The 24763-nt window shown below is 41.0% G+C and overlaps 1 protein-coding gene across 2 annotated transcripts; it reads left to right on the top strand.

The window, feature by feature from the left end:
• The first annotated feature begins 2054 nt into the window (after positions 1–2054).
• Positions 2055–24555, top strand: LOC117443134 (solute carrier family 22 member 7-like). Of its 2 annotated transcripts, none has more exons than XM_034079081.2 (11): positions 2055–2164; positions 2692–3085; positions 4449–4552; positions 6448–6602; positions 8016–8184; positions 8908–9031; positions 9616–9725; positions 9812–10026; positions 10887–10995; positions 17211–17435; positions 22470–24555. In XM_034079081.2, exons 2-10 carry the CDS (start codon positions 2705–2707, stop codon positions 17431–17433), a joined length of 1590 nt encoding a protein of 529 aa, XP_033934972.1. In that variant the 5' UTR covers positions 2055–2164; positions 2692–2704; the 3' UTR covers positions 17434–17435; positions 22470–24555. The 2 variants fall into 2 exon arrangements, with proteins under 2 accessions (XP_033934972.1, XP_033934973.1); XM_034079082.2 differs by having other exon boundaries at positions 2106–2192.
• The last annotated feature ends 208 nt before the right edge of the window (positions 24556–24763 follow it).

Raw genomic sequence — 24763 nt, 5'->3', positions numbered from 1 at the left:
TTCCTTTATCGCCCCCCAATGGTCATTGGCAGAAACTACAGTCGGCAATTTCTCAGAAGTCAGCGTATTAAATAACTATAGGCCATCTCTAAGTTGTCAGTTCCGGCTCAGGCTCTTGAACGCCTAGTGAGTGAACGGGTAAAGGAGTTTTTATGTAACCATGACATCCTGTCTAAACATCAGTCAGGATTCAGAAAGCAGCGCAGCACCATCACTGCCACGATGAAAGTGGTGAACGATGAGGAGAGTATTTTAGATAATAAGCAGAGTTGTGCAGCTCTGTTTGTTGACCTTTCCAAAGCGTTTGACACGTCGATCATCTCATCTTAAAGCAGAGGCTGCTCAGTATCGGCATATCCAGCCATGCAGTGGGTGGTTTGAGAACTACCTCTCTGAAAGGTCCCCATGTGTTCACTTTGATGGGCTGTCTTCTGAGTGGTTAAACATCACTAATGGTGTACCACAAGGTTCTGTTTCAGGACCACTTTTATTCTCCATCTACATCAACAGCTTAGGTGATAATGTGGATGAAGCTACTTTACATTATGCGGATGATACCGTGATGTTCTGTGCAGGTCCCTCATTCAGGAGGCTGGTGTTAAATTACAGGCTGTTTTTAACACTATTCAGACTCAGCTCTCTGAACTAAAGCTTCTTTTAAATGTGGATCAAACCAAGGTAATGCTCTTTTCAAAAGCTAAAAGACTCCAGAGCCTGTTTTAGATATTGTAACTACGCAAGGAACAAAACTTGAAGTTGTTGCCTGTTACAAACACCTGGGTATCTGGCTTGATGATTGTCTCTCTTTTAAACTTCAGGTCACTAAGCTGCTTAAAAAGCTGAGGGTGAGGCTAGGGTTCTTCTACAGGAACAAGTCCTGTTTCTCGCTTGAGGCCAGGAAGAGGCTCTGTGACCTTTGACCTGTGCTGGACTCTGGGGATCTGGTCTATATGAATGCACCGGCCCATTGCCTGGTCCAGTTAGATGCTGCGTATCACAGCGCTCTGAGATGTGTGACTAACTGTAAAGCATTAACCGATCACTGTGCCCTGTATGCAAGGGCTGCTTTGCTTTCACTGACCATACGGAGGCTCAGTCTCTGGTACATCTTTATACACAAAGCCATGTTAGGGAAACTTCCATCTTATATCTGCTCCCTGATCTCACGGAGAATTGTAAGTGGCTACTGCCTGAGATCGCATGCTGTGGTTTTATTAAATGCACCAACTGCTAGGACTGTCTCAGGGAAGACAGCTTTTAGATGCAGCTCCTCTGTCTTGGAACAGTATGCAAATTAAATGGAAACTGAACAATCTGGTGCCACTAAATGTTTTTAAAGCTCGGTTGGATGCTACTCAATCGGAAGCTATTGGTACCTGTTTATGTGGATAATTATGTAAATGATGCTGTATGATGTCCTTTTGTTGTTCTGTTTATGCTTTTATTAGGGCTGTCGGTCGATTAAAATATTTAATCGCGATTAATCGCAAATTAATCGCACATTTTTTATTTTGCGTTAACGCGTTATTAACGCGTTATTAACGCGTTAACTTGACAGCCCTAGTTTTTATGGTTCATGTGGAACTACTTGAGCAGGTCTCCCTTGGAAAAGAGATCAATGATCTCAATGGGATTTATCTGGATAAATAAAGGTTTGAAATGAAATGAAACAACAGTAGTTATATTTAAAAACATTTTAGAAGGCCTCATTATTAATTATTATCATTGATGAGCAATATGTGTGTTTATGAGTGAAGTAATGCCCTCATAATGCAGCATAAATGCGTCTCCATGGAAACTTTGTTACCCAACTGCCGCTAATGCTTTCCTTCTGCTCACGTTAACTCTGAGTTTAATCACGGACAATATCATTCAAACACATCCCAGCTCTCGTGCTAATGTGTGACTTGTTGGGAAAACAGCTAAAGGACATAGATAATCATTCGGAGTATTTACAGTCTTCAAAAAATAATTGACAAAACTCGTTCCATTCGGTCATTTTAGGTCTAAAGTTTAGTCATATTTCATAATTGGTGACAATGTCCAAAGGTAAAGCAAAGGTTAATGATCAGAAAGAGGCGTCTGCAGACTTACATAAAGCAGAGCACTTTGTAGAGAGAAGTGCAGCACTCTCAGGTCGGATAGGGCATCAGACCTAAGCTCGGTGAGTGATTCAACTTGTAAGGTATAAGGTACGTTTATTTATATAGCACATGTTCAGAGACAGAGGCAATTCAAACTGCTTTACATCCTCATTAGCACTTAATAAGAAGACAACAGAAAGGAACACAATAAATAAACACAATGGAATAACAGATTCATAAATACCATGCCTTAAAGAGATAGTTTAAAAACAACATGGTGGTAAAACAAGTTAAAAGACTTCTGGGTAAGCACATGTTGTTGACTTATGTATATAATACCTTGCTTTATATCTTGTTATTGTTCATTTGTAAATGTATATTTTCTACTTTCTTGTTTATTTATTGTCTTTTAATTTGCATTGTAGGCTACATGGCTGTGTATTCTGCTGCAACACAAACATTTCCCAAATTGGGATCAATAAAGTACTTCTTATCTTATCTTTACAACTTTCTGTCATGAATGTAGGACATACTGGATTTGTGAAAAACCGAAAAAAATAAAATATATGTGTGTATCCTTAAATCAACTTTCAATGTGTTCTTTTAGACACGCGGTGAAGATGAAGTTCGAGAACATCCTGGAGGAAATTGACGGTTTTGGACCTTACCAAATCTTCATCATCGTCCTGCTGTGCGCCCCAAGAATCGTGCTGCCCTGTCACTACCTGTTGAATAGCTTTATTGCGGCGTTACCTCCTCACCGCTGTGATATCGGCACTCTGGATGATGGAGGACTCTTTAGGAATTGGACCCAGCAGCAGAGACTGACCGTCAGCCTTCCTTTAGGAGAAGATGGCGGCTTCAGGTCCTGTGAGATGTTTGCAGAGCCACAGTTTCAGCTCCTGGTGAACGGATCCAAAGACTTTGAGGCGACAACGGTACCGTGTCAGAGCGGATGGGTTTACGACAATTCCACCTTCACCTCCACCCTGGCAACAGAGGTAAGAACACAACGCGTTTATCAGTGATCAAACATTGTGTTGAAGATATCATATAAAACTAATTTGACGTTTTGACTTCACCCAAAATTAATGTAGGTGGGGCTATAACATTAATAATCACTTAAATATCTACCCAAAAGATTATTGTATTAAAAAGGAAAAAGTCAACATTTTTAGAAAAAAGTCAGAATTCTGAAAAAAAGTCGGAGGTCTGTAAAAAAGTTTGAATTTTGAGGAAAAAAAATTAAATTCTAAAAAAAAAATTGGAATTTATAAACGAGAGCAAAACGCGGGACCAGAAAGGATTTTTAGAAAAAAGTCGGAACTCTGATAAAAATAGTACTAAAAAAAATAATTAAAAAAAGTCAACATTTTTAGAAAAAAGTCAGAATTCTGAAAAAAAGTCGGAGGTTTGTAAAAAAGTTGGAATTTTGAGAAAAAAAAATGTAATTCTAAAAAAAAGTCTAATTCAGACAAAAAAAGTTGTAATTTATAAACGAGAGCAAAACGCGGGACCAGAAAGGATTTTTAGAAAAAAGTCAGAATTCTGAGAAAAAAGTCGGAACTCTGATAAAACAAAATCATAATTCTGTAAGTCAGGATTTTAAAGGTCCCGTGTCACGGCCATTTCTACTGGTCATAATTCCATTGTTGAGGTCGACTAGAATAGATTCACATTGTTCAATGTTCCAAACTCACATTGGTTTCTCACAGCATCTCTCTATAGCATGTGTATTCACTCTCTGTCCTACACGCCTTGTTGGAGCTCCTGACCCCCCCCCCCCCCCCCCTGTGAGCCCACTGTGCTCTGATTGGTCAGCTCGCCCACTCTGTTCTGATAATTAGTCAACCACCGCTACAGCGGAAAATCAGTGTTTATGTTTGTTAGCAACCAGAAAATGAAACCAGTCACGACAAACAGACGAGAATGCTGCGTGGGGTCTGGGCGCCGTGTGGGCGGGACGTTGCGGGGCTCGCTGCTCCGCCCTTTGAGGCTCGAGGAGCGGACTGTGTGAGCAGGATTACTGGTGTCGTTTCCTGGTGGCTGCGTGGGGTCTGCGAGACACCGCGGAGATCAGCCTGAACACACACACACACACACACACACACACACACACACACACACACACACACACACACACACACACACACACACTCACAGCCAGGCTGTGTGCGGAGATCTGCGGAGCCGCGGCTGAGAAAAGATAAGGCTGTGTGTGTGTGTGTGTGTGTGTGTGTGTGTGTGTGTGTGTGTGTGTGTGTGTGTGTGTGTGTGTGTGTGTGTGTGTTTGTGTGTGTTTGGATTGGCCCCGCATGATGAAACAGAAACTGACCTGCTGCTGTTGTCTCTGTGACCTCACAGTGGGACCTCGTCTGCGATAGGAAAAGCCTGACACAAACCACAAGCTCCGTCTTCTTCTTTGGAGTGTTGATCGGCTCCATCGCGTCTGGATTCCTCGCTGACAGGTGAATAGAAAGTGTGAAACATATTTGAGTAAATGTTACTTAGCTTCTACCACTGGTCTTCACTTTGATGGGAAGCTGTGCCACAAACAGAGGTGGGAATGAGTGCAGTACAGATACTTTGTTACTGTACTGAAGTACATGTTTCTGGTACCAGTACTTTACTCCACTACTTATTTTTCTGACGACTTTTTACTTCTTACATGTTGAACACAAATACCTGTACTTTCTACTTCTTACATGTTGAACCCAAATACCTGTACTTTCTACTTCTTACATGTTGAACCCAAATACCTGTACTTTCTACTTCTTACATGTTGAACCCAAATACCTGTACTTTCTACTTCTTACATGTTGAACCCAAATACCTGTACTTTCTACTTCTTACATGTTGAACTCAAATACCTGTACTTTCTACTTCTTACATGTTGAACTCAAATAACTGTACTTTCTACTTCTTACATGTTGAACACAAATACCTGTACTTTCTACTTCTTACATGTTGAACCCAAATACCTGTACTTTCTACTTCTTACATGTTGAACTCAAATACCTGTACTTTCTACTTCTTACATGTTGAACTCAAATACCTGTACTTTCTACTTCTCACATGTTGAACTCAAATAACTGTACTTTCTACTTCTTACATGTTGAACACAAATACCTGTACTTTCTACTTCTTACATGTTGAACACAAATACCTGTACTTTCTACTTCTTACATGTTGAACTCAAATAACTGTACTTTCTACTTCTTACATGTTGAACACAAATACCTGTACTTTCTACTTCTTACATGTTGAACACAAATACCTGTACTTTCTACTTCTTACATGTTGAACCCAAATACCTGTACTTTCTACTTCTTACATGTTGAACCCAAATACCTGTACTTTCTACTTCTTACATGTTGAACACAAATACCTGTACTTTCTACTTCTTACATGTTGAACTCAAATAACTGTACTTTCTACTTCTTACATGTTGAACACAAATACCTATACTTTCTACTTCTCACATGTTGAACACAAATACCTGTACTTTCTACTTCTTACATGTTGAACCCAAATACCTGTACTTTCTACTTCTTACATGTTGAACTCAAATACCTGTACTTTCTACTTCTTACATGTTGAACACAAATACCTGTACTTTCTACTTCTTACATGTTGAACCCAAATACCTGTACTTTCTACTTCTTACATGTTGAACCCAAATACCTGTACTTTCTACTTCTTACATGTTGAACCCAAATACCTGTACTTTCTACTTCTTACATGTTGAACCCAAATACCTGTACTTTCTACTTCTCTCATGTTGAACTCAAATACCTGTACTTTCTACTTCTCACATGTTGAACACAAATACCTGTACTTTCTACTTCTTACATGTTGAACTCAAATACCTGTACTTTCTACTTCTCTCATTTCCCAAACAGCTGGTTCCTTTAGTCTGAATGTGTGTTTGGTGCGTGGTCATTATTCTTTAGAGTCACTGCGTGCCTATTGGTTGGAACACGATCCGTGTATCCATCACTTCCTGGTCTTCTCTAAAGAAGAGGGACCAATGGAAACGTTGTCATGTTGCCGTTGTTCCCATGGAAACATTCATTAGCTAACAATGACATTATTGTTCTGTTAATATAAAGGGAGGTCAGGTACTCTTTAAAACAGCTGCTAGTTATGGGTACTTTCTACTGAAGTACATTTTAAAGACCTCTTTAATTTTACTTGAGTAAAGAAGTTTAGTCAGTACTTCTACTTTCACCAGAGTATCTGTAAACACGAGTATCTGTACTTCTACTTGAGTAAAGGATGTGTGTACTTTTGCCATCTCTGGTCACAAATCTCCGCTGATGTTTATCTTACCATCTTTAATCTACTTTATATCTCTCTCCAGGTATGGGAGGAGGAACACTCTTCTTGCTTCATACATCATGGCCGCCGTGTTCGGCTTCTCCAGCGCGTTTGCAAACTCCTACGTTGTGTTCGCCGTCCTCAGGTTCTTCACCGGGTTCGGACTGACGGGAATCGGCGTAAATTCGGTGGTTCTCAGTAAGTTCTTAACAATATATGGAAGTGCAGCGACAGCAACGGAACTTAAAGTGACGGCAGAACTGTTTTATTTTTTTCTAGTTTTCTGTAACTGGAGCATTTTTGCTGACTTTAATAATAGCTTAAAATAAACTGCTTCAAGTATTACATGTCACACATTGCGAAATTGCTAAAACCAAGTGTCTCAAAATACTAAGACATTTGTAATTTAAAGTGAAGGCAGCACTGATCGAGGTTTTCTGTAACTGTCCGTCTGTTCACAGTTTCTTTAACATTAACCAGTCTTTAAACACGGCATACTGCGTTCCCTTTAGTGTTTACTTCCTGTCTGTCTTCTTCTGCTGTTGCCTTTGGTGTTTACTTCCTGTCTGTCTTCTTCTGCTGTTCCCTTTAGTGTTTACTTCCCGTCTGTCTTCTTCTGTTGTTCCCTTTAGTGTTGACTTCCTGTCTGTCTTCTTCTGCTGTTCCCTTTAGTGTTGACTTCCTGTCTGTCGTCTTCTGCTGTTCCCTTTAGTGTTTACTTCCCGTCTGTCTTCTTCTGTTGTTCCCTTTAGTGTTGACTTCCCGTCTGTCTTCTTCTGTTGTTCCCTTTAGTGTTTACTTCCCGTCTGTCTTCTTCTGTTGTTCCCTTTAGTGTTTACTTCCTGTCTGTCTTCTTCTGCTGTTCCCTTTAGTGTTTACTTCCTCTATGTCTTCTTCTGTTGTTCCCTTTAGTGTTTACTTCCTGTCTGCCTTCTTCTGCTGTTCCCTTTACATTACATTACAGGTCACTTGTTAGACGCTTTTATCCAAAGCGACTTACATACTCAATACTGTGGGCAATCCCCACAGGAGCCATTTGGGGTGAAGTGTCCCAGGGGCACAACGACATGCTGACTGCAGTGGGGTTTGAACCTCTGACCCCCTGATCCGAACACCAATGCACAACCCACTGCACCACACGCCTCCCCTTTAGTGTTTACTTCCTGTCTGTCTTCTTCTAAATGAATATAAAAATGAATCCATGTGGTTTTCTGTTATCCACAGCTGACGTTTAATTGACCGGACTTCTTTCTGCGGATTGATATGACTTCACATGGTCCTTTTGATACTTCTTAGCAATGGTCTGTTTTCCTTAGCAACGGTCTATTCTCCTTAGCAACAATCTGCTAGCGAACAATAACAGACTGGAATGTCCAAATTGACCAATCAGAATCAAGTATTCAACAAGGCTGTGTTATAACAGATCTTAACAGGTCATAGATAAGATATAGTTCACAGTTGGTATATGTCTGCAGGTAGATAGAGCCTTTATTGAATATTGTACAAGATTTGTACAACTTTTTTTCAGGTATACCCAAACTACCATGGAAATCCAAGGAAAAGAGAAATGAGTTGCAATACAATTGACTTGTGGTTTTGCCCACCTTGCAGGTATTGAGTGGGTGGACACGGACCACCGGTCGTTTATCAGTGTGATCGGCAGTCTCTCCTGGTGTTTAGGGAACATGCTATTGGCTCCGTTGGCCTACCTGGTGAACGACTGGAGAAACCTCACCATGACCGCCACCGCTCCGCTGGGACTCGCTATCCTGACCTGGTGGTGAGAGAAACACATCAAAGTTTTCCACAAAATGAACAATGGATATGCAAAGCGCTTCTCAAAAAGCTACTGTTATATTATATAATTTATATTACAACATTTAACGCTTTGAGCCCCAGGAAAAGCGCTATATAAACAACATGTATTATTATCATTATTATTATTAATTTGAGATGAAAGAAGATCCTTTAAGCAAGAAAGATTACTAATACATTAATTTAAAAACACTCCATTACAAGTAAATTCTACATTCAAAATCTCAGTTAAGTCAAATAACTATTATCAGCTAAATGTATAGCTACTAAACCTCCATATGTGACATATTATTACATATATGGCATTATAAGTTTGTCAATATTGTTGCCTGAAATACCATTATACTATTTTAGGCAAACATAGTTCTGATACACACATTTTTCATGAAATACTCAAGTAAGGTCAAAGTACTTCAAAATTAGACTTCAGTACAGTAGCCAAGTGAATATAGTAATAATAATATATGGGATTTTTATAGTGCTTTTCCTAATGCTCAAAGACGCTTCAGAACAGAAACAATACAAAGAAAATAAAAAATGTCCACCACTGGTTTCAAAATGAACAATTTAGACATCCTCTTGTTCCACTCGAAGTTGTTTTAATGTTATTTAAAGTCGGTCCTCATCCATGTTTCATCTTATTGTTAATAATCGTGAATATAATTGACATGTATTCATATGAGTGCAGGTGGGTTCCTGAGTCTGCCCGCTGGCTGTTGGCTCATGGGAAAGTGGAGAAGGCCAAGTTTTACATCGACAAATGTGCCAAATTCAACAAGAGAGGAGATCTGTCGGACAAAATACAACTGGAGGTGAGTTTGAGCTCGCTGTCGGTCTCTCAAGCTTATATATGTTTACGTGATAACATTTATTTTACCCCAAATGTTCCCAAATATATCAGACTGTGCACAACCAAGTTGACAAAGTACCACTTGCATACACCATGACATTACAATATACAGGCATGAAAACGGGTCAGGGGTGAAAAAGGTGAGAAGGATATTATCCCTCTAGGGGGGTCCGAGGGCATGCAAGAACATTTTGAATATTCCATATTTTAAAGCATCAATCTGATGCATTTTGAGATGCTTTTTTTTGCCAACCTGGGGAGAGCTGGAGAAACTTAACTTCAGCCATGAGTCAAAAATATTATGACCTCCTTACTAAGTATATAACAATGTGACTTTAACTACTTAATATGTACATGAGCTTGGCCATTTAAGGGTTGTTGTTAAAGAGAGGGATGATTGGTGTTGAAAGGACGGATCAAACAGGAACAAGTCATATTAAAACCTTAAGCTTCGAAGGGAAGGAAATAAGCACAGCCAATAATAAATATGTCAATGTTTACATGGGACGTCTAAAAGTATTTAACCTTACTTCTTTCTCTGAACAGACACTGTCCAGCATAGGAAACGAGGAAAATAAGGACAAAAACTACACGTACCTCGACCTGATCAAGACCCCGAAGATGAGGAAACTCACTCTCCTGACTGGCATTGTGTGGTGGGTATCGTCTCGATAAAACATCTAGAAATAAATTTGAATTCAACATGAATGATCAACGAGGTGTTGTTTATTGTTCCCTGAAGGTATGGCGTTGCCTCCACGTATTACGGCATCAGCCTGAACATCAGCGGCTTGGGTTTGAACATTTACCTCACACACTTCATCTACGCCGCCATCGAAGTGCCCGCCAAGCTGATGGTCTACTGCTGTCTGAACATCGTGGGGCGCAGGAAGTGTCAGGCGGGAACGCTGCTGCTGACGGGACTCTGCATCGCCATCAACATCTTCCTACCTCAAGGTGACACGAAACATTTACATTTTCAAGTTCCAAAGCTTTTATTGTCATGTGTACATAGCTACAGTGTAGATACGACAATGAACATCCGAGGTCACAGGCTCCTCCCACAGTGCAACACGATACAACAGATAAAATAGTGCAGGTCTGATCTGTAGAAGTTCCTCTCTGCTATAATGTACAGCAGAGTTGGTGCGGTCGGCTCGCATGTGCGGACCAGGTTAAAAGCACACGGCGAAAAGTAAACGAACACTGAAATAATACGAAAAAGAGGCCGAGTTGGAGAGGAGCCAAAGACACGGCAGCCATTTTCCCCCGGCGCACGTACGTAAACATGTAACAATTGTAAATATGCAATGGTCTTTAGTGTTAAATATAAATAAATATAAATTCTGTGTTCTTCACTAAACGTTCACTACCTGACTAGGTCGGAAATCAGTGGGCGGAACCTCCAAAATGCAGTCACTGTACTCAGAAGAATATAAAGGGGACTTCCCCCCTTTATATCGTGTCCCTCAAGATGTCCTCTTCCCTTTGTGTGAATGTGTTTCACGTGAGAAGAGTCAGTGCGAGGAAAAACTAATATAATAACTGCTGATTCGTGATATGTCTGTCAGTCGGTGAATAACCGGGTCTCATCCATCAACAACATAAACACAACGCAGACACCGCGAATCGACACACATGGGTCCTTTTCTAGGCTGTGTTATGAACGGTCAATTGACACTTGATTGACTTTCTTTGCCCTTTATATATATGTTGCTCTGTTGGGACTTCAGTGTTTCATTGCGATACCTACACTGCAGCTTCTGTGCAGATGACAATAAAGCCTTGAAAATTGACACTTGAAACTTTCTTTCTAGATCTGTGGCATCTGCGTATTATTGTCGGCATTCTTGGAAAAGGTCTGTCTGAAGCTGCCTTCACGGCCGTCTACCTCTACACAACGGAGCTTTACCCCACGGTCGTCAGGTACGTGTTAGATAGATGGATGGATGGATGGGTGGGTGGGTGGATGGATAGAGAGATAGATAAGTAGATAGATCAACCCGGTATCACTGCAAGGCGTGAACATGTGACGATGTACCATGCTGGGAGACGTGAAGATGTCACGATTTCGTCCCTTCAAACGTGACAGTTACACGGTATTGTTAACCAGTGGAGAAATACCCGGAAATGCCAAGCACATGCTCCCCGACGGTCGATTGTTATTGTCAATATTAATATAATAATGATTTATTTTTTAATAGTCACACTCGATTACGCCGATTTTCTTGTTGCCCCAGCTGGTCGACTCCTCTTTGAGCAGAAACAAAGGCTACATTCATGTATTAAATCGATGTTAATCCATGTGTGTGGAATTAACGGACGTGATGTTGTGCGATTGCGTTGCCAGGCAACAGCTTCGGTTCATGTTAATTTACAAACTCTTCAACTACAACCGTAGTTATATTTAAAAACATGTTGGAAGGCCTCACGAAATACTTTAATGTAAATTAAAATGTAAATGTGAAAGAATGTGTGTATAACAAAATACATCGGTCATAAACGAAACTGGAATCAAGATACTCAGCTCGATGATTGGATGGTTTAGCCGCAATGCACGCTGGGATTTGGTGTTTATGCGATATGAAATCCGAAAACATTTTTATAAAAATAAAATAATACTTTATTACAAGTGTGCTTGCTTTTCTCTTTGAAAGTCATCACATAACGGCATTGTAATACACGGTTCGGCTGCATTACATATTACATATCTGCCGTAGTTCTCTATTTATAGAGCCCTGATGAGAAGACCTCTAGACAAACAGGAAGAGCTGCCGCCAACACTGAAAACGTGACGTGGATCATAATTATATCAGAAATTAAACAACATCTTACATTTCTTTTCACACAATACGTCTCCTTGCAGTATCAACACTATTTCGGCTGACTTTTATATTTGATCCAATTGGTAGATAGGCTGTATTTACACCATAACGGTGCACAGCTGATAGAAAGGGACACCTGGTGGTTAAAGCACGTTATTGAATTTTATAATTTTTAGGGCTGTCAAACGATTAAAATGTTTAATCAGATTAATCACAGCATAAAAATGAATTAATCATGATTAATCACCATTCGAAGTATGTCTAAAATATGCCATTTCTTTATGTATATTGTTGGGAATGGAAAGATAAATGAAAGAAGGCGGATATATGCATTTATTATAACATTTTTCTGCGTGTCAAAATGAAAGACAGCCCACACACCTATCAATCATCAAACCGTGGGGTCTTAATTCATTACGTATTGATTTATATCAACGGGGGAGTACTTCAGGAAAGTCGGGGGGGCGGCTAGTGGAGTACTTCGTGACCACAGAGTGTGAACGTTGTGATCAGCTGTTTTAGCGCAGTTCTCCAGTGAAGGGGGGGGAAGTCTCCCTCCGCAGCCGGTTGGCGTAGTTTTGGCACAGTTCCGTTGTACAGACCGACGTTAACAGCAGCCCTGTCTGTGCACACGGAGACCGACTCTGTCGTCCGGTGATCTAACCGCCTTCTGGAAAAGCTTCACAAGTACGTCGGTACGCAAAATGCGCTTTGTGACACAAGTGACGGTACGCATTTCAGATTACGCCATAACCTGCGTACCAGTTATGTGCACCTCTGTACTACAGCAAAAGCATTCTCCGTCGGGACTTCCTGCAACAACACCATGCCGTTATCTTGATTCTGATTGGCCAGAAGACATTATCAAAGATGTTCTATTGAGAAGACGATCACTACGTGACAAAAGTTTTCAAAACCGTTTCTGGTCTTCGGTATTTCCAGACAAGTGGCTGAAATCAGTCTGACTAACTGCTGTCTGTGCAATTCTCGGCGCGAGTTGGCAGACTTTATTTGGGGCTAAGCCATTTCTTGGTATGGGTGTAGCCTACCCCAGCCATACCCTGGCGCTGCCACAGGTGGGATGTATGGGGCGGGCCATTCTGCACATGCGTTAAATGCGTTAAATATTTTAACACAATTAATTCAAAGAATTAATTATCGCCGTTAATGCGATAATTTTGACAGCATTAATTATTTTATTATTAGATATTAAAATCTGTTAAATCCCAAGGTCCCCGCCGGCGGGTACTTTTTTTTTTTTTCACGACACTGTCTCAGGGGATCTTAATATTTAAGAACCTATTAATGTGTCATACCAGATTAACGGGAATAATCTCAGCGAACTGACGATACAAACCTTTTTTAACAAAACAAAACACAAGTCTCATAAGAAGCATCTAAATGACCCCTGAGCGAAAAATGCTAACCTATTACTGCAGCGATAATCACTCCTAGCTCCCTTATTACTTATCCTTGCTGCACATCCAACACATCGTGTATGATCGCAAGGAGACACAGAATCTAACGGTGCCCACTTCAACACTGAAAGATACAAACTCGCGACATTATCAACAAAAACGTACATCAAAACAAGTGGCGCTAGGTAGCCCACAACGCTAACATGTCTTACCTTCGTCTTTGTCTGGTCTAAACTGGTCTTCAATAGGCACGTTCACACCGCAGTACTTTTCCCACTTTAGTTCCGATATAGTTCCGAAATGTTGCGTTCACACCAAAAAGAGCCGGAACGAAAATTAGTTCATGAGAACCTTTTCACCCCCTTTTCCGTCCCTGCTAGAGAGCAGGGACTTTCGTGGGAGAAAAACGTTCCTATGTCTGATTGGCTGGGCGGATTGCAAACCACGCCCCGTAAAACTCCCAAAAAGTTTTGTGAAGCTTCCATTTTATTGTCCTCGCATTAGCATTATTAGCATTAGCATTAGCCCAGCGCAGAAACGCAGAGAGACTAACTTATGGCAACACAAAATAAAACATGGGATCGGTGGAGATGAGGAGGTGTCGGCGTTCTGGCGATTTACTCGGAAGGCTTCAGTAGAAGCTGCTGGGAGTCCCAGCAGCTTCTACTGAAGTCAGTCCTCAACTCCGGGGACTTCCGGTCGTGGACTTTGGGCGGCAGTATACGCCGTGAAGTGGTTTGCGGCCTGCCAGTAAACCCAAAGCAGAAGAAGAAGAAGTGACGTCAGCGGCTCATTTGACTAATCCTCCCTCAGGGAACTTATTCCGGTGTGAACGCGATCTGTACTCAGTTCATGAGAACTATAGAGTTCTCATGAACTAAATTCTCATGAACCTTTGTGGGAAAAGTACTGCGGTGTGAATGCGCCTAATGGCATTACAACGATAAACACGATGCTGTAGTTAATCCATAGGTTAATCCAATGTGACTGCGTCCCCTTTGAAATGTTCTGATAATCCATAAGCAATAAAACAGCTTTTCCGTTGCCTGATATCAGAGCAGGATATTCCTCCCCTCTGCTGCAAGCTAGCATGCGCAGAGACGCAACCCTTTTTTTTTTTACATGATTGTGTGCGGGACGATTTCCCTTGGATTCTATTGGCTCTAACGGTCAGAAAGAGATGTCACATGTCAAAATCGAACAAGGGGGGCCAGAGATATGGAACATCCACCCAAATGGCCCCAGAAGAGGGTTTTTTTGCTAAATCTGTCTAAAAAGGTCAAATTTCACTTGTTTTGCATCAATCTTGATACAGGGTACTTATTATATGTTGTACTTTGGATTCCTAAATCATTACTTTGAGAAAAAAGATTATTAATGTAACCCTTTTAGAAGGGAAGATATGGTCATTTGTTCTGGGAATGTCATTTTCGAGCCTGAAACCTGAAAAACAGGCTTGGGGCCTAACGGGTTTTAAAAGGAGGATGTGCAAAACAGACAAACTAATAAGGCTTAATTTAAACATTAAAGAATACTTTAGGTTATGGTCTTCTTTTGAATAAGAAAAAAGCTTTGGGGGTATAGAAGAAGAATATGGAGGGATGAAACCCTCTTTTATGGTCACACATGCAGAGCACACAGCACACACAGTGACATTTGTATCTACAGATAAATATTAAGCCTGACAAAATACTTAATATATTGCTTTCCTGCAATGTTAACTATGTTTAAGCACTTATTTTAACTGAAATTATACACATATGTATTTTACTCTGATAAGATGTATGTAGATAGTATAAGAAATGTGCAGAATATGACAGTTTAATGCTGGAGGTATACACACATATTGATAGATGTCTTGTTTTTAACTCATTGCATAAGCACACCGTAGTTGTGTATAATATGATTTGTCAATAAAGCTTAGTTTAGAAAATCTTGAAAGGGATGTGCAAAATAGTCATTATATACACTCTTTAATGAACTATTAGTAGAGAATAATGAGTAATGAATATACTTTATAGGGATCCTATTAATATCTAATAATAAAATTATAAAATTCAATAACGTGCTTTAACCACTAGGTGTCCCTTTATATCAGCTGTGCACCATTATGGTGTAAATACAGCCTATCTACCAATAGGATCAAATATAAAAGTCAGCTGAATTAGTGTTGATACTGCAAGGAGACGTATTGTGTGAAAAGAAATGTAAGATGTTGTTTAATGGCTGATATATTTATGATCCACGTCACGTTTTCAGTTTTAGCGGCAGCTCTTCCTGTTTGTCTAGAAGTCTTCTCATCAGGGCTCTATAAATAGAGAACTACGGCAGATATGTAATATGTAATGCAGCCGAACCGTGTATTACAATGCCGTTATGTGATGACTTTCAAAGAGAAAAGCAAGCACACTCGGAATAAAGTATTATTTAAAAAAAAAAAAAATTCGGATTTCACATCGCATAAACAACAAATCCCAGCGTGCATTGCGGCTAAACCATCCAATCATCGAGCTGAGGATCTTGCCTACGTCTGTTTCCAGTTTAGTTTATGACGGATATATTTTGTTATCCACACATTCCTTAACATTTACATTTTAATTTACATTAAAGTATTTCGTGAGGCCTTCTAACATGTTTCTAAATATAACTACGGTTGTAGTTGAAGAGTTTGTAAATTAACATGAACCGAAGCTGTTGCCTGGCAACGCAATCGCACAACGTCACGTCCGTTAATTCCACACACATGGATTAACATCGATTTAATACATTAATGTAGCCTTTGTTTCTGCTCAAAGAGGAGTCGACGAGCTGGGGCAACAAGGAAATTGGCGAAATCGAGTGTGAATATTAAAAAATAAATCATTATTATATTAATATTGATAATAACAACCGACCGTCGGGGAGCATTTGCTTGGCATTTCCGGGTATTTCTCCACTGGTTAACAATACTTTGTAACCATCGCGTTTGAAGGGACGAAATCGTGACATCTTCACGTCTCCCAGCATGGTACATCGTCACATGTTCACGCCTTGCCGTGATACCGGGTTGAGATAGATCAGTGTTTCTCAAACTTTTTCATACCAAGGACCACTTAACCAATAAAAAAACACTCGCGGACCACCTAACTCCACAAATATCCAAAAACACATCGTTTTTCTAGAACAGATTATAAATCACCTGGAAATGGTACAAACAAGTGACAACATGTGTGACGAAGGTGTTGCCCTGGGCTTTATCATGCAATAGAAAGTGAAACTTAAGCTCGCTCCATTGCAGAGATATTCCCGCGAGAGTGCGGAAAACTTATTTATTTCAAATGTGAAATTGTACCAATATACTCACGGACCACTAGGGGGCGCTCACGGACCACTAGCGGTCCGCGGACCACACTTTGAGAAGCACTGAGATAGATAGATAGATAGATAGATAGATAGATAGATAGATAGATAGATGGATGGATAGATAGATAGATAGATAGATAGATGGATGGATGGATGGATAGATAGATAGATAGATAGATAGATAGATAGATAGATAGATAGATAGATAGATAGATAGATGGATGGATAGATAGATAGATAGATAGATAGATAGATAGATAGATAGATGGATGGATAGATAGATAGATAGATAGATAGATAGATAGATAGATAGATAGATAGATAGATAGATAGATAGATAGATAGATAGATAGATAGTTAGATGGATCGATAACTTTAGTACTTTATCGATCGCAATTTTGGAAAAAAATTGAAATACATAAATAAATATAAATTACTCAAATATAATAAAATAAATACATACAAATATATAAATGTAAATAATATATAATAACACAAAACAATTATACAAAAACATATTATTTCTAATTATTCGTCGTCCCCTTCTTCTCTCCAGGCAGAACGGCCTGGGCTACTGCAGCGTCATGAATCGCCTGGGAGTCTCCGTGGCTCCTCTGATCCTGATGCTGGAGGACTTCTGGACTCCTCTGCCTCAGACCATCATGTGCTCCGTGGCCTTCGTGTCCGGCCTGGTGGCGCTGCTGCTGCCCGAGACCCTGAAGGAGAGGCTGCCGGAGACCATCCAGGACGTGGAGCAGAAGACAGTGTTGGTGAATTAAAGGTCACCTATTATGCAACATCCATGTCTCTTCTACATCAACATGTGTCCCCTCTTCTTCATGTCTCTTCTACATCAACATGTGTCCCCTCTTCTTCGTGTCTCTTCTACATCAACATGTGTCCCCTCTTCTTCATGTCTCTTCTACATCAACATGTGTCCCCTCTTCTTCGTGTCTCTTCTACATCAACATGTGTCCCCTCTTCTTCATGTCTCCTCTACATCAACATGTGTCCCCTCTTCTTCATGTCTCTTCTACATCAACATGTGTCCCCTCTTCTTCATGTCTCTTCTACATCAACATGTGTCCCCTCTTCTCCATGTCTCTTCTACATCAACATGTGTCCCCTCTTCTTCATGTCTCTTCTACATCAACATGTGTCCCCTCTTCTCCATGTCTCTTCTACATCAACATGTGTCCCCTCTTCTCCATGTCTCTTCTACATCAACATGTGTCCCCTCTTCTCCATGTCTATTCTACATCAACATGTGTCCCCTCTTCTTCATGTCTCTTCTACATCAACATGTGTCCTCTCTTCTCCATGTCTATTCTACATCAACATGTGTCCCCTCTTCTCCATGTCTCTTCTACATCAACATGTGTCCCCTCTTCTTCATGTCTCTTCTACGTCAACATGTGTCCCCTCTTCTCCATGTCTCTTCTACATCAACATGTGTCCCCTCTTCCTCATGTCTCTTCTACATCAACATGTGTCCCCTCTTCTTCATGTCTCTTCTACATCAACATGTGTCCCCTCTTCTTCATGTCTCTTCTACATCAACATGTGTCCCCTCTTCCTCATGTCTCTTCTACATCAACATGTGTCCCCTCTTCCTCATGTCTCTTCTACATCAACATGTGTCCCCTCTTCTTCATGTCTCTTCTACATCAACATGTGTCCCCTCTTCCTCATGTCTCTTCTACATCAACATGTGTCCCCTCTTCTTCATGTCTCTTCTACATCAACATGTGTCCCCTCTTCCTCATGTCTCTTCTACATCAACATGTGTCCCCTCTTCTCCATGTCTCTTCTACATCAACATGTGTCCCCTCTTCTCCATGTCTCTTCTACATCAACATGTGTCCCCTCTTCTCCATGTCTCTTCTACATCAACATGTGTCCCCTCTTCTTCATGTCTCTTCTACATCAACATGTGTCCCCTCTTCTTCATGTCTCTTCTACATCAACATGTGTCCCCTCTTCTCCATGTCTCTTCTACATCAACATGTGTCCCCTCTTCTTCATGTCTCTTCTACATCAACATGTGTCCCCTCTTCTTCATGTCTCTCCTACATCAACATGTGTCCCCTCTTCTTCATGTCTCTTCTACATCAACATGTGTCCCCTCTTCTTCATGTCTCTTCTACATCAACATGTGTCCCCTCTTCTTCATGTCTCTTCTACATCAACATGTGTCCCCTCTTCCTCATGTCTCTTCTACATCAACATGTGTCCCCTCTTCTCCATGTCTCTTCTACATCAACATGTGTCCCCTCTTCTCCATGTCTCTTCTACATCAACATGTGTCTCCTCTTCTCCATGTCTCTTCTACATCAACATGTGTCCCCTCTTCCTCATGTCTCTTCTACATCAACATGTGTCCCCTCTTCTCCATGTCTCTTCTACATCAACATGTGTCCCCTCTTCCTCATGTCTCTTCTACATCAACATGTGTCCCCTCTTCCTCATGTCTCTTCTACATCAACATGTGTCCCCTCTTCTTCATGTCTCTTCTACATCAACATGTGTCCCCTCTTCTTCATGTCTCTTCTACATCAACATGTGTCCCCTCTTCTCCATGTCTCTTCTACATCAACATGTGTCCCCTCTTCTTCATGTCTCTTCTACATCAACATGTGTCCCCTCTTCTTCATGTCTCTCCTACATCAACATGTGTCCCCTCTTCTTCATGTCTCTTCTACATCAACATGTGTCCCCTCTGTGGAAAGAGACTCTGAAAGTTTCAGGAACAAAGATTCTCTCTCTTTTTGATCCATTTCTATAAAAACCTGTCTGAAAATGAGCTGATCAGATTTTGGCCACTTTGTGATGTCATAACGATGTGTTGTCTTGTGTAGCCATTAGCCAATCAGCAACAAGGTAACCCCCCCCCCCCCCCCCCTTATCACCTGAATCTCCTCTAGAGCTCCATTGAGTTCTTTGTAACCAGATGTCTCTCAGAGGGGCGTGGGGAGGGGCTCCTTGTGTTCATCTAAAGTAACAGACAGAGAATCAGCACTTTGGAAACAGGGCTGAAACAGAGGGGATTATGGGTAATGCTGCAATGATCTGTTTGGTGTTTCAGCCAATCAGAGACAGGCTCTGGATGTATCTGAGACCTGTGATATGAAAAACATTATAATAGGGGACCTTTAATACAATATGAGGGCGTTCTGTCGCCATCTGGTGGTAGACGTGAGAATTACACAACATCAAAACATCAAATGCAATGCAAACAAAAATAAGATTAAATAAATATCAATAAGATGTTTTTTTACTGAAGTGTTTTATGTAAGACAACAAGCACATTCAGGAACATGAGCACATACTACGGTTTACAAAAAGCAGGAATAAAATCTGAGCTTTAGTTTAATACACACATGACCAAACCCTTTAGTACAAGCACATTTAACATGAACACCTCCTCTTTATGAGATGAAGCACCGCCCCTTACATGCAGTTCTCTGAGGCCCATTCCCAAACCGCCCCCTACCCCTACCCCTACACCCTACACCCTACACCCTACCCCCTACCCTACACCTTACACCACTACACCCTACCCCCTACCCCTACCCCTACACCCTACCCCTCCCCCCTACCCCCTACACCCGAACACCTACACCCTACCCCTACACCTACCCCTACACCCTACCCCTACACCCTACCCCTACCCCTACACCCTACACCCTACCACTACACCTACCCCTACACCCTACCCTACACCCTACCCCCTACACCCTACCCCCTATCCCTACACCCTACCCCTACGCCCTACCCCTTACCCCTACACCCTACACCCTACCCCTACACCCTACCCCTACACCCTACACCCTACACCCTACACCTACACCCTACACCCTACCCTACACCCTACACCCTACCCCCTATCCCTACCCCTACCCCTACACCCTACCCCTACGCCCTACACCCTACCCCTACACCCTACCCCCTACACCCTACACCCTACCCCTACACCCTACCCCTACACCCTACAAACAGTTACGGCACTTCCTGTTTGTGCCGAGAGAGGGGAGGCCGTCCCAAAGCTTGCTTTACTCCCTCCATCTGACAGGAGGGAGGTCACGGAGGGGTAGGGTGTAGAGATGGGCGAGTCATGATTCATCCGGATCATTAACCCGGATCCTAGTAATGAGCCGGTCCTCTCGATTAACCCGAGTCCTTTGAGTCCTACACCTGATGTGACGTAACAATTAAAACTATAAATTGCGTCACTCTTTACTCTCTTTATAACGTGTACAATCACATTACAACGTTGTTGTATCCAGAGATCCAGCAGACTCGTCGCCATGCACGAATCAACAGCAAATTCAGCCCCTCCTCCGGCTCCCGCGAGAGTCCCGTGAGCCGTGAGTGAGCCGTGAGTCGTTGGACTCGCGGGAGCCGTGAGTGAGCCGTGAGCCGTGAGTGAGCCGTGAGCCGTGAGTGAGCCGTGAGTCCGCACATCTCTGAGTCTGCTGCGACTCGTCGAGGGAGCCGTGGGACTCGCGGGAGCCGTGGGACTCGCGGGAGCCGTGCGAGCCGGAGGAGGGGCTGAGTCTGCTGTAGATTCGTGCATGGGATCCAGGGGTCTGCTGGATCTCTGGATCTGCTGCCTGCTATATGTTACGGCTCTGAGTCCTCGTAGGCTACTGGTCTCTCTCGATCATTGACCTGGATTCACGGATCCCGCGATTTTTCCGGCTCTAAATTAAGTTTCAGTGTAGACTTCTAACAAAATGGTCATGTTGTGCAACAGTCTCCTGTAATAATATCTGCATTTCCAATAAGGATCTTACTTGGAAACTCGTTTATTTTGAACATGGCACACAAAAAGAAACAAATGATAGAAAATTGCAAAACAGTTAGAATATATAAAATGTAATTATACAATTATTATTATTATTATTATTATTATTATTATTATTATTATTATTATTATTATTATTATTATTAAATGAAAACACAATTGTGCAAAATTAGCTTAAGTACAGGAACATATTAAAATAACTATATACATATAATGCAAAACACTTATTTTTTAAAATGCACACACACACACATGTTTTATTAAAGCAAAAGACACTGTGTAGCGGAGGTTAATGTAACGTTAGTTTAATATTCTGGTTAAATGAAACAACTTTTCGGTTTCACCGGTAGGATTTCTACGGTCTTGGTCATGCTGACTCATATGACTCAAATGACTCAAATGACTCGTATGACTCGTATGATCCGGATCTCTTCAATGATTGACTCAGAAGACTCCGAGTCCATAAAATGATCCGGATTTGCCATCTCTAGTAGGGTGGAGGGAGTGGTTTGGGATTGGGCCGTAATGTGGCTTCACCCATAGATATATATAAACACTAGATGGCTCATGGGAGATTTTCCAGCGTAGCTGACCGGCCGCCATCTTGCTACAGTCAACAGTTACTCTGATTCGCGTTATGGTAGCTGTTGTAAGGTGAGTGATCTGCACAAAAATACTCTTAACTCGCTGAAATCTTGACTGATTTACAAACGGTTTGGTTTATTATAAACATGATTAGCATGGCTATGATACAGGATGCTTGGACATGTTGAAATTGCAGCTTTTCTTTGTGTATGTGGTTGTATTTATTAGCTGGCTAATAACAAGAGGCTGTCAGTGAGACCTAGTATTACAAAGTTCACCCAGCAACTTTACACCAGTGGGAGAGGCAGAACTGCTCTTTCTTTTCAACACAACTTAAGTTACACATGATTTCTTCCAAGTGGTTTGGCTTGTTAAAAACATCTTGCATTATGATACAGGAATTTGCTGGCTTTGTGTTTACAGACCTGACTATGCCGGACTTTTGTGCAGCCTACGGATGCTCCAATCGCCGCTGTCTGCAAACAGGAACCCGTGGGATCACCACATATGTTTATGTTTGCTCAGTCTAATAAACCCATAACATGGTTGTGAAAGAATACCAAAGCTGAGGCTGGACGATGATTGATTGTTAGTGTGCCATGTGTCACTGTGTGTCTTATTGGTTTTGTGGTATACTGTATTTTATTTTATTGTGTACAAGACACATTTAAAACAAATAACCTTGAACCTTGAAGCCCCATCTCTCCCCACCTGCTCCTGCTTCCTACATCCCCTCCACACCACACCAAGTTGTTCTTCTTAATAATAATAATACATTTATGTTGGGGGGCCGCCTTTCATAACACCCAAGGACACCTTACAGGGGCATAGGGGCAATATAGGGAACAATTTAAACAGTGGATTTTGTGATATATCAGCCGGGGTGAGTCAAGACAAACCACACATGGACTACAGAAGGACACATGGTACAGTTTATATTATTCTTGGTCTTTTTTCAATAACATATTTCAAAGGTTCTGGATTTGTTTACAAATCTAGAAACTAAATACAAAACTAGGATGATATGAAGATCTCATGTCAAAAATAATTGTGATAAATTAGACAGAACTGGCCTGTCTGTGAGCACATTTTATGTTGGTTTGGTTCTTCTGATAAAGGTGTGAATATCTAAATAATATACCAACATATGCTATTGTCATTAGTTGTGTCCCTGTTCTTCAAGCTAAGGCATTGCTCAATTAACAACTCTTGGTTTACAGAGTGGTAACATGAGACCGATTTTTATATATAAAATATAAATGTATTTTAATTTTATAATTTATTTATAATTTATTTTAAATATTGACAATATAATAAAAATAAATGGAAATATATACACCGGCAAATATTTAATATAAATACCTTGTGTGTGTGTATAGCTATTACTTTATCTGATTAATGTTATTTTCATATGAAAGTCCATGATTATAAGTATGCAGTATCATAACTACATCTGTGATGTTTATAAAAAACCAAACCGTTTGAAAATCGGTTGAAAATTGAGCAAGCTATGGTTATTTAAATAGTAAACCATAATGTTATGAATGAGAGCGCTGCCTGTAGCAAGATGGCGGCCAAGTGGCAACGTCGGTCTCCATTGGCCAGCAGCGCGTGTGAGCCATCTAGTGTTTATATATATCTATGGCTTCACCCATGTGCACTGTTAAGCCCCGCCCCTCTTCCAGTTCAGGAGATGTGATTGGTCTGAGATCACATGACCTGCAGTGTGTGTCTGTGTGTAATAGGTTGTCTGTTTACTGTCACGTGCTGCATGTTTGATGACCCTGATGAAGCTCGCAGCAGAACAGACCGATGCTAAAGATGCCTCAGGATTATCTGATGTAAATGTTGTAGTTTTATAAGATCAAGTGTGGGACTCATGTATCATGTTTTTAAAGTGACTGATGTAATTAGGAAGGATATGAGATGACAGGGATAATGGTTGTAAAGTATCCTAATTATCTATACATCCCATAACCAACACGTCATCAGGTTACTGCAAACCAGGGGTGTCAAACTCAATTTCATCGCGGGCCACATCAGCATTATCATCATGGTTGCACTCAAAGGGCCGGTTGTAACTATATAAAATATACATATATTTAAATATATAATATATATAAAATAATGTGTTATATTACATTATTGCCTCTGAATTGGATTAACATCGCATAGGATAATGACTTGGTAATTAACTACGTCTGAAAGCAAATAATTGCAAGTCTCTTCAGTGCGCATGTCACAAAACGAGATGCATTGTGGGACATGTAGTTTATGGGCAACCTGATTCTGTAAAGTGGCATGTAACCGTATAATAAACGTATTACATACTTTGCAAGCTCTTGCGGGGCCACATAAAATGAAGGCGCGGGCCGGATGTGGCCCCCGGGCCTTGAGTTTGACACCCCTGCTGTAAACGTTTGTCATGCTCAATGAAATATCATCCAAACTAAGTGACAACTCATACATTTGGGAAGTTATCCATATTAAATGTCCGTCTTTCTTTGAGTATTGTGTCCGACTGCCTTATTTATTCCTCCTCACAGGAAAGGGTTTTATAAATAGACATTTAAATCGCTGCTATATTCAAAATGAAACCTCTTCCAGTTAGTTAAGCAACATCCAAATGCTGCATATTATTTATTTCACGCATACGGCCAGACATGACACTTTGCTAGTGGTGCGATGTAGTGAAATACATTTACCTAAATACTGTT

Source organism: Pseudochaenichthys georgianus, unplaced genomic scaffold, assembly GCF_902827115.2.
Source record: "Pseudochaenichthys georgianus unplaced genomic scaffold, fPseGeo1.2 scaffold_545_arrow_ctg1, whole genome shotgun sequence".
In the NCBI taxonomy this organism is placed as follows: domain Eukaryota; kingdom Metazoa; phylum Chordata; class Actinopteri; order Perciformes; family Channichthyidae; genus Pseudochaenichthys; species Pseudochaenichthys georgianus.
The sequence above is the reverse complement of the archived record's forward strand: the minus strand, read 5'-3'. Positions and strand labels throughout refer to the sequence as shown.